Consider the following 12368-nt stretch of genomic DNA (forward strand, 5'->3'; position numbering starts at 1 on the left):
AACGCAACTGCACCCAGGGATCACAGTAAGAAGGCCTTCTGCATTCAGCGGACCACAGTGGAGGATTCTACGACTTGTCTAGAGGGAGCACGCAAGACATGAAGCCAAGTGTTCGGTTAGCTCAATTACAGTGATGGGGTTAACGTCTCTGATCTCACTTGGCTCAGCCCCTGACCCGAAGAGCTCCTAGCTTGACGATGTCCGGCAAGCATATGCCTCGTATGGAAGTGAGCATATGGCAGGGAAACTAGCCACTGTGTCTTCTTGTATGACGCAGAGAGCTTTAATTGAAGCATATGTAGAGAGCTACAAGCTTATGCAGCAGGGCCATCAGAAATGACCGCATCTGTAGGCTAGGCTTCCTTAAGATAGTCTGATAGAAGCCCTCCGTGGCCCTCTTGGTGAGCATAGAATCATGTCCACGTGACTCTCGGATATCATTTCTCCGCATTCGCTAGAACTTCGGCAGCATTTTCTCTTTTCCGCAAAAAAGTTGAGTTCAAGACTTCTACTTCGACCGAATTAACAAACATCCAGTAATTGGGCATCTTCAATTCATTCGCCAGCGAGCTCATAGCCTGCCATCCTGAATCATGGCGGCGAGCACAGGCGACACTAACAATGCACAAGTGCGCGTCAGGCTCACAACGAGAGACACGAATCTTAGCCTCGAAGAGAGTGCACCGATCCTGATTCCTACATACTTCCGTCGCTACACCCTCTCCACACTTGTCAACAACCTGCTCAAGACCGAAAGAGCAGTTCCTCTCGAGTTCATTATCAATGGGACTTATCTTCGGACCACACTTGAGGAATACCTCACAAACAATGGCATCTCTACTGAAACGACGCTCACCGTTGAATATGTTCGAGCGCGGATACCACCTCAATACGTCGCCTCCTTCGAACACGATGACTGGGTCAGCGATGTTGACGTCCTACCCGGAAACTCTCCCAGAATTCTGTCTGCGAGTTACGATGGGCTATTAAGAGTATGGAATACGTCTTCACAAGTCCTGGCAAGCTCACCAGGTATGTCGCAAGGGGGACATGGGTCATTCGTAAAGTCTGCCAAATTCGCATCGGCAAACCAAATCGTGTCGGGAGGGTTCGATAGGACGTTGAGGTTGTGGAAATACACGGAGGAACAAGATGGATTCTCGGCCAACATTGCACCCCAAGTTGAACTGTATGGCCACAAGGCCTCTGTTGACTCTGTCTGTCCGCATGCTGCCTCAGGACGTATCTTATCCGGCTCCTCGGATCATTCGGTGGGAATCTGGTCTACACGAAAATCGGATGCGCCTGCCGCACCAGAAGCCCTCGTCCCTCGCTCAAAGACCAAGGACGGCAAGAGGAGGAAGTTGAACTCTGAGGTGTCCGTAACGCAGAGGGGACCTCTGGCGCTGATGCAACAACATACTGGGCAGGTCTCGGGTGCCATCTTTGACAGCAATGACCCTACAGTTGGGTACTCCACTTCTTGGGATCAAACGGTACGCACATGGGACTTGGTCACTGCGTCCCTGGTCGATACGAGAACGACGTCTAGTGCACTCTTTTGTGTAGAGCAAATGCCGTCACTGCATCTGATTGCAGCCGGCTCCGTCAGCCGTGTCATCAAGATGGTGGATCCACGAGTATCCGCGGCCACGGTGACCGCCATGACATTAAAGGGCCACAAGAACTCTGTTGCAAGCCTTGCGCAAGACCCGAGCAACGAGTACACAATCGTCAGCGGTAGCCATGACGGCACTTGCAGGGTCTGGGATGTCCGAAGCGCACGGCAAGAGAAAGAAGGGGCCGTCGCGTCAAGTATCTACACTCTGCCCAGAGCTGGCTCCAAGAATGGCACTGCTTCAGCTGTTGGAGATGGTGTCAAAGTGTTCGCAGTCTGCTGGGACAAGGACGTGGGCATTCTCAGCGCGGGGGAGGACAAAACGGTCCAGATTAACCGAAGTGACAACCAGACTTGAAAATGCACAGTGACAAGAGCTGATGAAGGCCATATTCTTTCATCATTGAGGAGGTCGACTCTTGTCAAATGCTGGCTCTTGCGGAGTATTCCTAGCTAGCGCAAGCTACCCGCGCACAGCATTGATGTCCACGGCGGCAACAGAATACCCGACTGGTTGCAATGTCCGGTCAAAGAAGGTGGCACTAGGGAGCTATCCATTCGGAGGCTGGTTAGTAGTCACTGCGGACTTTTGAGTCGGAGAAGGGCAGGCAAGAGCATCATGATGCACTTGATTCTTCAGAGCACTAGGCAGGAAAAAGCGAAAGCATTAACCGCAAGGATTGGCTGGGGTAGGACGAAGTGTCAACACGTGCATCAGGAACAGATGACACCATGGCGAGCATCTTGGGGTGCCCGGAGATGAGAAGAGGCCGAAAGTGGCAGGTTCAGGTGCTACTGCCGCCAGGGAGGCCAGGGGGGAGCAGCAGGGAGAGTCAAGGAATACGGAGATGGAGACGGACCAAGTCTAGCGGCGTAGGCCGTGGATTTGCACGAGCGAGAACATGCTGAGTTACTACGTAGTAGTCATTGCAGGCGTGGTGTGAGTGTCTGTGTCCAGGTATTGATCAGACACTGCTTGTAATCTGTAACTCTCGCAAAGAGAAAAGAGAGAGAAGTGGCCAGGACTCCGTACGGAGGACTGTGAATGAAAATGTTGTTGAACTGCTTAACGTAGTTAGCCTGCCTTCGCCTGTCACTGGATAATTCGGTGAATAAGAGACCCAGTAGGAGTAGCGCCCAGTACCTTGTTCGCGGTGGCTGATCGGCTTCGGCTCGATGGGGCCTAAGGGGGTCGCCCGTAAACAATAATCCCTGATCCCCCGACCGTGTCTTAGTTAAAGTCAAGAGAGGGCGAGAGGGGAACCACAGGGGACCTCTCATCAGGGCGCAGGCACCCAGTAGGCACCTTGAATAGCGCCGCTAATGCACGTCGATGTGGTCGATTCACCACAAAAACTTCGCTCCCTCGCCTGCCTGCGTCTTGCGTGTCTTGTCCCTTCTACTCGGATCTCCAACAGCCTGCCATCTTTCTCAACACCTTTCGTCACTTCATTTCATTGATTTATTGTTTCTTTCTTACACTCGCTATATAAAAACATCGTTGACGTTTCAAGCATTGTAACTGGTCCTGTCAATCTCCACCGTTTTCACGATCCCAACGGCGTCGAGTCACTGCATCCACTTCCGCGGTCGACCAAATCTCTCGCTTGTAGCCAAAATAAACCTGCCATCACAGTCTGACATCAACGCTTGGTCCAGCCACGACTATCAGAAGACTCTCTATCGCTCCAACTCAGTGGCCCGAGTGTATAGGGCGTGTATCTCAGTTGCTGCGGCCAGGAGTTGTCGAGACTGTGTAAGGATCATAGATTGGTCTTTTTGTTATGGGGTTTGCTGCTGATCACATCTTATGCAGGTTGCCGTACGCGATCCAACTCCTTTCCATGGTCTTGTCCTAGTCTCGACTTGCATACCCATCCCTTCTTGCTCTTTGGTCACGGTCCTGAACCGTTGACCGTACAGTCAGCCAGACACCGAGCTCTCCTTGCCCTGCTGCCCCGGTCGGGTACCTGCGACCGGTCGAAACCACCTTCATGCCAATCAAACTGCCAAAGGGTTTCCAAAGAAGAAAATCCTCTGCAAATGCCTTGGACGAGGTGCAAAATCCTCCGGGAGCTTCATCTTCCTTCAGAGTCTTGGACAGGCCAGCGAGTAAAGGAAAGTCTTTCGATGGGGGTGTGTCGTTGAGGACGGGCGGGTCTCCCGTCCCAAGGCCTCCTCCGAAAGATCAATTTGGCGACGAGGAGGGCGAAATGTTTGCAAGTGGACGTCTCGATGCAGGTAACCGGTAGGCGGAACCATGACCAATTTCAGGAACTGGAATACTGACCGTGTCCAGTGGGAGCGCCGGTACTGAACACTCGCATTCGACTGCACAAAACGACAGTGCTGCATCCTCTGCACGCCTGAGCACTTCTTCGACAAATCCATCTTCCGTCGACACGCGTTCAGAGAAGAATATACAAGCCCCTGGATCGGGACCCTTCAATGACATTCCTGTGCCGCCTCCTTCATCGGCACGGCATGGGTTCCTACGGAGTCCACCCCGTGCCCTTTCTTTCGGCGTCAACAAGGGCAGCCGATCATCGCCAACCTCATCACCTAGCGGCCTACCCCCGCAGACTGATAAAACTAGGAGCAGGGCTGTTACGACGAGCACAGCAAGCACTGTTACGCCCCCACGGTTGTTCGATTCCGACCTTGCATTGGAGAACTCCGAACTAGATGGCTTCGGGAACATGTTCGACCATATTGGGTCAAGCCCGGCCCCGGTTCGGCTTATCCAGCAAGAGGTAGGAATTTTGTGCAAATAAACTTAGCCCAAGTATCGTGCTGACAAAGTCCAGGAACCCACTTCCTCTCCGACAAGCTATCCTCCTACCAGCTACTCCGGTGCAGCTCCTGTCCGCATGAGTCGAGCACCGGCTCCGCGACCCATTTTCACCGATCGCTCACAAATAGTCGAGTCCTCCCCTTACTCGTGGACTTCGAAAACCTCCCACGATGGCCTGATCCGCTCACCCAGTCCCTCCAGGACCATCACCCAGGGCAGCCCGGTTAAAAAGCGGGAGCCAGTTGCGCAGAGCCCTCAGAAACAATTGCCACATACTAGAATGCCCTCTAGAAGAGCAGTTGGCCAAAGATCACCTTCGCAAGATCAGGGCATTGGGTCTCCGCCACCACTCCTGCAGGCGAAGTCAACAGACAGCAGTAGCAATCTTCTATCTTCTAGTCCGACCACAATCTCGGCTGAAAAGATGGAGGGAGGCCTATCCCCGAGTTCGACGCACAGCGCAACCTTTGATCCGTCCATTGCGGCTGATGCTCAACTTGCCCACATGTATCAAGAAACCCCGGCTGCACCTCCGAAACCAGTCTTCACAAACAAAGTCATGACTCCGGCACAATGGGAACGCTATAAGCAGCAGAAAGAGATGGACCGCAGACTGGGTGCTCTATCAGACGATAGCAGTTCGAATGCCGATGACGACGACGATGAGGATGAGATGGAACGTGACCGTCAGGCGACCAAACAGCGGCGGAAGCAAGAGGCTCACCTCGCTGTTTACCGGCAGCAAATGATGAAGGTCACTGGTGAAAAGACCCAATCTCGACCCGAAAGTAGTCTCAGCATCTCGCGGCCTGGCAATGGGAGCTCCACCGAGCTCAACAACCGACTTTCGAGTATGACCCTGGACCCAAATCAAGCTGGCGGAGATGATGTAGACGAGGATGAAGATGTTCCCCTCGGGATCCTGGCCGCGCATGGGTTTCCCAACAAGAACCGACCACCTACACGATTGGCAACTTCGCCGTCAAATTCAAATCTTCGCAGCATCAGCCACGCTCAAACGGCCCCTTCGGTGGTCAGCCAAGCTCCAGTTGTAAGCCAACCTCCGAAAGGCGGTAACCTGCCTCCATTTGCTCGACATCTTCCCCAAGATCCATACTACGGAGCTAGCCTCGTCAATCCGTCAAATCGGGAATCTCTGTCCATTCATGCAGCTAGTCCGCCCCAGGGTACTGGATCTTCGACTGCTCATCCAATTCATCCCGCTGGACTTGTTGGCGTCATTGCAGGCGAAGAAAGAGCTCGTGCTGCGAGGAGAGGAAGTCCAAACCCGTCTGGAAACTATGATGTGCCTGGCATGCCTCCACATCCAGCAATGGTCAGATCGCAGACCACCGGGACGATGCCTGGTATGGGTTACCCTCCAACGGGAATGCCAGGAATGCCTCCATTACTGACCCCAGGTGATCAAGCTCAAATTCAGATGTCACAGCAAATGAATCAAATGATGCAGATGCAGATGCAGTGGATGCAACAGATGCAGCAGATGATGGGAAGCCAGTTCAATCCAAATCAGGCTATGCCTCCTCAATTTGCACCACCACGGCCACAATCAATGCACATGCAGAATCGACCGGCTTCTCAAGGAGGACAGAGGACTATGAGTGTGCTCAACCCTAGCATGGCGCCGTGGAACACCAACCAACCATTCGTCCCTTCAATCCACCTCAACGCCGACTACGCACCTTCGATAGCACCTTCGGAGCGAAGCAATATTGGGCTTGCCTCTAGGTACCGGCCAGTCTCGATTGCACCGGAGCCTGAAACGACTTCTAGCAAGCGCGCTTCCACATTCACATCTTCAAGTTTTCAACCGTGGGGTCGAAACCACAACAGCCCTCCGGTGCCGATGCATGCTGCCAGACCCTCCGCCAATATTCAGGGTAGGAAGTCCCCTCTGGCGGCCCAGGACGATGAGGACGACGAGCAGGGTTGGGCTGAGATGAAGATGAAGAAAGATAAGAAGCAAAAGACTTGGGCAGTCCGTAAGGGACAGAACACTTTGCAGGAATTGTACAACACCGCATCATAGTATGATGCATCACAACAACTAAGTGCCGTTTTCGAGTAATTTGAGGATCAGCAGTCTTCTACAACTCCACAGATGAGGAGATTTTTGGAAACTTCACAGGACCGACGACCGTCGGAATCTTCTCAGAATCAGCATCCTCCAAGCAAGTAATGAGCGGCATCTTTTGGTTATTCGGTTCGGACAAAGCGATAGCATGAAGGATGGATTGGCAAAAGTTTTTGAGTAATTGGTATAGGATGAGGGACGTGTAACCCTCTTGGTTATATAGAAGGCGGTTGGACTTCTAAGATACATACTATTCACAAGATCAGGATAATTAATACGTTGGCCTCGAAGACTGGAAAGACATTCAAGACCTGGAGGGGACTTTTCCACTCATCAAGTTGTCCTGCATATCAAATGCCAAGACTTTATGTAGCGTACTCCATAGGTATCTTGGTGTGCCACCTCGGATGAAAAATGGTGGAGGCGGAATGTGGCTGATGATGTATCGCCAGTGCAACCTGGCCTCAGACGGCTGAACGAAAGATCTAATCCAGTGTCAAGAAAGGGACAAACGCAGCTGTTTTATTGCGGTATCTATCTGGCTGCCTCCGCTCATTTCGACAAACGGGAACTGTCTTTGAGAAACTGTCGCCTTCTCTATCAAACCAAATATTCTTTCTTTCCAAACCAGTACACCGTAATCTGATATCTCACGTGGTTTTCGAAGTCAGATCGACAAACGGACACATTGGAATGCATTCATAGAACAGACTTAGAGAACCGGTAAGTCTCATTCATCATGGTGTCAGTCCCTTTGAATGTTTACGAGTGTCATTCTTTGGCCAGTCGTCCTGGCGACTGACACCAATCCCTTGAGAAATACGCAACTGCCCCTCACGATCCGCTGCGATGAGGCTGACGGCCCTTGTCATCTCAATCGTCGCTGGCTTCCTGGCTGTTCTGCTAGCTGCAGGACACTTGAATGCGTTGTTGTTGCATGGACAAGCACCTAACACTGACTTGAACCTATCTCCAGAGTTGCGAGTCGCGAAGCAAGTTAAAGAAGCGCTCTCCCACTTTCCATTCATTTCCAAAATGGTGCCAGCCAGGGCCAGCCCTCGCTTCCGCCTGCTTCAGAAGATCGAGCCTGACTACTGTCCGAGCAAGATCACCCAGTATGAATCAGAGCGTACCGGCATGAGAGTGGTCGTGGTGGACCAGGAAGGGCCTAAATTGCATGGCTTCTTCGTCTTGGCGACCGAGATCCATGATGATTCTGGAGCACCTCACACGCTAGAACATCTGTGCTTCATGGGCTCAAAGAGTTACAAGTACAAAGGGTTCTTGGACAAATTGGCCACTCGAGCGTATGCCGGCACCAATGCGTGGACGGCCACCGACCACACCGCGTACACTCTTGAAACGGCGGGTTGGGCCGGATTCGCACAAATCCTGCCCGTGTATCTTGAACACGTCATCCTCCCAACACTGACAGACGCGGGCTGCACGACAGAAGTGCACCATATCGACGGCAATGGCAATGACGCAGGCGTCGTCTACTCGGAAATGCAGGGTGTACAGAATACCGCCTCGGAATTGATTGAACTGCGGTCGAAGAGGATTGTGTACCCTGAAGGAGTGGGTTTTCGCTATGAGACTGGAGGTATGATGGAACAGCTTCGTGTTCTTACGGCTGAGCGGATACGAGAATTCCATCGCGATATGTACCAGCCTCGGAATCTATGCCTGGCACTGTTCGGTGAGATCGATCACCAGGAGCTCCTGGCCATCTTGGATGAATTCGAGACTTCCATCATGTCCGACATTCCAAGCCCAGACGCTCCTTTCAAACGACCCTGGATCGAGTCCAAGCACGCGCCTGCCTTGACAGAGTCTACGATGGCACGTGTTGAATTTCCCGAGGAGGATGAGTCCTACGGAGAGATTGATATTCGTTTCCTGGGCCCGGATTGTTCGGACCTGGTCTCTTCATCAGCGCTCAATGTGGCGCTTCTGTACCTCGCTGGCTCGTCAGCCGCGGTGCTCGACAACACGCTTGTGGAGAAAGAACACTTGGCAAGTGGTGTATACTACCAGGTCGACAGCCGGCCTCGCACGGAGATTGCATTCTCCATGTCCGGCGTCGAGACCAAACGTCTGCAACATGTGGAGAAAAGATTCTTCGAGGTCCTGGCAGAGGCTATGCAGTCACCCTTGGACATGAATTTCATGCAGGACTGCATCGATCGACAAGTGAGGACTTACAAGTTCAACGCCGAGGCTTCACCAACAGCATTTGCCGACTACATTATCTCGGACTACCTCTACGGCAAGCGGGATGGTTCGACACTCGACATGATCAAGTCATTGGAGCATTTTACGAAGACGTTGACAAGTTGGAGCGAGCAGCAGTGGAAGGATTTCATCAAGCGGTACATTTCTGACGCTCCTCATGTTTCCATCCTCGGTGTCCCATCAGCACGACTGTCTGACCAACTGAAGACCGACGAAGCCTGCCGGATTGAGGAGCAGAAGAAGAGACTGGGTCCAGACGGCCTGAAGAAGATGCAGGAGAAACTCGACGCTGCCAAAGCCGAGAATGACCGGGAAATCCCACGAGAACTCCTGGGACAGTTTAAAGTACCCCCGACTGAGTCGATCCATTTTGTTACGACCTCTGGTGCTCGCGCGGGGTTGGCACTTGAAGTCGGCAAGCCACATAACAAGTACCAGAAAATCATTGATGCTGATGCTGGGGATGTGCCCTTGTTCCTTGACTTTGAACATATTCCGACCAACTTCGCCCGGGTCAACTTGATCATCTCCACCGAGACGCTTCCCGACGAACTCAGGCCGCTGTTATCAATCTACATGGAAGCCTTCTTCAACTTGCCTCTCAAACGTGGTGACAAGGTCATTGATTTCGAACAAGTCGTGATCGAGCTCGAGCGGGACACGGTCGGCTACAACATCGACTCGGCGGGCAGCCTGGGCAACAACGAAGGCATACGAGTCAGTTTCCAAGTCGAGATCGAACGGTACGAAGTCGCAATCAAATGGCTGACCGAGCTGCTGTACAACTCCGTGTTCGACTGGGAGCGGCTGAAGGCCATCAACACGCGTCTTCTGGCCGATGTGCCCGACGCAAAGCGTAGCGGCGACGATATGATGGTCGCTGTGCGGCTTATGACCCACCTCGCGCCGAAATCAATAGGTCGTGCGCGGAGCACGCTCGTCAAGGCTTTGTACTTGAAACGCATCAAGCAATTGCTAGCTGTCGATCCGACTGAAGTTGTGGACCAGCTCGAGCGGTTGCGCGAGCATATGTGTCGCTTTGAAAATTACCGCCTTCTGGTGATCACTGATCTGGACAAGGTGCAAGAGCCGGTGAGCGCGTGGAAGCCATTCCTCGAGGGCATGCAGACCAAGACCAAGACAGAGCTCAAGCTCAATCCGATCGGGAAGCGAATCGATCGACTGAGCGAGGCGGGCAGGAACCCTGGACAGTTGGCCTACGTCGTGCCGATGCCGACAATCGACAGCTCGTTCGCATATGCGGCAGCGAGGGGCCCCACGTCTTGGGACGATCCAGCAATGCCGGCTGTCATGGTCGCCATGGCGTATATGAATGCCGTCGAGGGGCCCTTGTGGGTGGCTGTCCGAGGGACGGGCCTCGCGTACGGCACCAACATGGGCTACGATATCGATAGTGGGTATGTGCATCTGGATGTGTACCGGTCGCCGGACGCGTGGAAGGCGTTCGAGGCGAGTCGAGAGGTTGTGCGCGGCCATATGGATGGGAGGATTGAATTTGATCCGCTGATGCTGGAGGGCGCGATCAGTAGTATCGTCGTGGCATTCGCCAATGAGCAGCAGACGTTGGCCAGTGCGGCGGCGGCGAGCTTTATCCGCGCGGTCATGAAAGGCCTGCCGGAGGATCATATGGAGACGTTGTTGAAGAAGGTTCGGGACGTGGGCGTGGAGGACATCAAGAAGGCTTTGAGGGGTGTGGTGTGGAATATGTTCACCCCAGGACGCGCGGATGTCTTTGTTACGTGTGCGACGGGGTTGAAGGAGGTAAGTCGTCTCTCTCTCTCGGGATTGGAGAGGAAAATGGGGGTGATGTGCTAATGAGTGTTTTGATACAGGCTATTTCGGATGGGTTGAAGGGAGCCGGGTTCAAGCCCGAGATCCGGGATTTGACTTACTTCCAGGATGATTATGGGTTGAAAGCTGTCGATGGTGAGGACGGGGAAGAGGAGGATGTCGAGGTTGAGAGTGATGGAGAGGGAGAGTCGATTGATATCGAGGGCAGTGAGGGCTATGAGATGATCGAGGGCGACGACGACGATGATGCCTGAGGGGAATAGATTCGGAAAGAACCACTTGATATTGGCAGCGAGGTCAACCCTGGCTAGATGGTAGATTTCGGGTCAGTCGAAGCATGGAAGAAAAAGATAGTTGAAGCTCTCCAGCAGTTCAAGACGTATGAATGTTGAATGTGAAATGACCAAGAAACTTGAATGACTGAATGCCTCATTTCTTGGACCAAAAGATAAGTAAGGTAACCACCCTGTCATATAGTCGCCAGGTTGCAGCGCTGTACAGTCTCCTCGCACACTGCTCGGTCAGCTCTGAGTATCATTTCCATCCATGCTGCTCCGGGTGGTGACTTTGCAGAAGATGAAGTCCCTGGAGGGCGTTCGCTCTCGTCAACAGTTCCCCTAAAATTGTAGCCAGGGTCGTCAAGTTGATCCCCCTTGTTTCCATAGCTCCATCAAGCGGCTGGCACACCAAGGCGTTGCGGCCCGTGCTTGTGGAATCGCCTGTCTTCAGCGCACGCGTCTTCGGTTGTGGCAAAGTTTTTCATGCGTTCAACTGTCGGCACGAGCCCATTGGGATCCTTTCTGTTGTTGACGGCTCCCACCTCGATGAGTTCGCGAATCAGGGCTTGAAAATGATAGCCATATCGGTACTTGATCCAGACGTACGCACGTGTGTTAGCGAGCATCCATACAAACTCGAGAACGGTGCCGTAAGGACCTGTAGCGTTGACGTCCGCTCCCTCCGCAATCAGTAGATTGAACACATCATTGTTATAGTGATGACTATAAGCCATATCAGCAACATTGTCGAAATAGCTATGCAACACTGTTCCGAATGGGCCGCACTGCTCGTTGATGTTCTCTCCCCGCGATATGAGAAGGTCAATGACCGCTTCAGTGTCGGCAACATCCCGCTTGCCAACGGGCCAGAATGGCCGCATTTCTATGTCACCCAAAGGTTTGCCCAGAACTTCGTGATGGATTAGCTCCGTGTATGGAGGCGTTTTGAGTCTCATAGACTTGTGCGATCTGAGTAAGAGTTTACCAGGAGAGCGAAGACTTATCATGCACTCTATGGCTCCAAGGTTTGCCATTGCTATTGCGGCGAGGAGCTCATCATCGGTGACGGTGGGAGCGTGTAGTAGTGCTACCCGTAGGGTAAAGACCCTAAGTGAGTTCGGATCAGAGATAGCATATCGTACAGCGTAACGGCGAATTGCCTCCTTTTTCTGAACCGGATGCTTGAAAAGCCCGCTGATCGAATGAGCCGAGGCAGTAAGCCAGGAACGTACGGACGCGTTGGCTGGAAACGATGGCAATGACTGCACTGCTTTCATGGGTTGATTGCCCTCAGCAGTAATCCATTCTTGGATGTACCCATTGAGCGAACGACCCACAACAAGACGGAGGTCCATCGGAATGTTGTCAAATACCGGTTCCTCTTCCTCTTTAGGGAAGTACGTGATGCACACCTCCCTACAGAACCGACAATGAGCAGCGCAAAACGATGGTGACAGTACATTCCTCAAAATACGGTAGCTTGAGAGTTTCACGCGTTCTTCGAAATATCTCGCGTGGTCTGGCATATATGTCACT

At 52.7% G+C, this 12368-nt stretch overlaps 4 protein-coding genes across 5 annotated transcripts; 3 read left to right on the forward strand and 1 right to left on the reverse strand.

The window, feature by feature from the left end:
- Positions 1-531: 531 nt before the first annotated feature.
- Positions 532-2688, forward strand: PV05_01781 (uncharacterized protein). Its single transcript, XM_013466819.1, has one exon. The coding sequence runs from the start codon at positions 594-596 to the stop codon at positions 1974-1976; it is 1383 nt and encodes a 460-aa protein (XP_013322273.1). The 5' UTR covers positions 532-593; the 3' UTR covers positions 1977-2688.
- A 332-nt stretch (positions 2689-3020) lies between these two features.
- Positions 3021-6829, forward strand: PV05_01782. Of its 2 annotated transcripts, XM_013466820.1 has the most exons (4): positions 3021-3374; positions 3435-3866; positions 3918-4371; positions 4426-6829. In XM_013466820.1, the coding sequence occupies exons 2-4, from the start codon at positions 3613-3615 to the stop codon at positions 6460-6462; spliced, it is 2745 nt and encodes a 914-aa protein (XP_013322274.1). In that variant the 5' UTR covers positions 3021-3374; positions 3435-3612; the 3' UTR covers positions 6463-6829. The 2 variants fall into 2 exon arrangements, with proteins under 2 accessions (XP_013322274.1, XP_013322275.1); XM_013466821.1 differs by having other exon boundaries at positions 3021-3866.
- A 117-nt stretch (positions 6830-6946) lies between these two features.
- Positions 6947-10971, forward strand: PV05_01783 (uncharacterized protein). Its single transcript, XM_013466822.1, has 3 exons — positions 6947-7230; positions 7484-10524; positions 10596-10971. Exons 2-3 carry the CDS (start codon positions 7543-7545, stop codon positions 10806-10808), a joined length of 3195 nt encoding a protein of 1064 aa, XP_013322276.1. The 5' UTR covers positions 6947-7230; positions 7484-7542; the 3' UTR covers positions 10809-10971.
- Positions 10972-11014: 43 nt separating this feature from the next.
- Positions 11015-12358, reverse strand: PV05_01784 (uncharacterized protein; the record flags this gene model as incomplete). Its single annotated transcript, XM_013466823.1, has 1 exon — positions 11015-12358. The coding sequence occupies one exon, from the start codon at positions 12356-12358 to the stop codon at positions 11225-11227; it is 1134 nt and encodes a 377-aa protein (XP_013322277.1). The 3' UTR covers positions 11015-11224.
- Positions 12359-12368: the final 10 nt, after the last annotated feature.

Source organism: Exophiala xenobiotica (assembly GCF_000835505.1).
Source record: "Exophiala xenobiotica strain CBS 118157 unplaced genomic scaffold supercont1.1, whole genome shotgun sequence".
Lineage (NCBI taxonomy): Eukaryota > Fungi > Ascomycota > Eurotiomycetes > Chaetothyriales > Herpotrichiellaceae > Exophiala > Exophiala xenobiotica.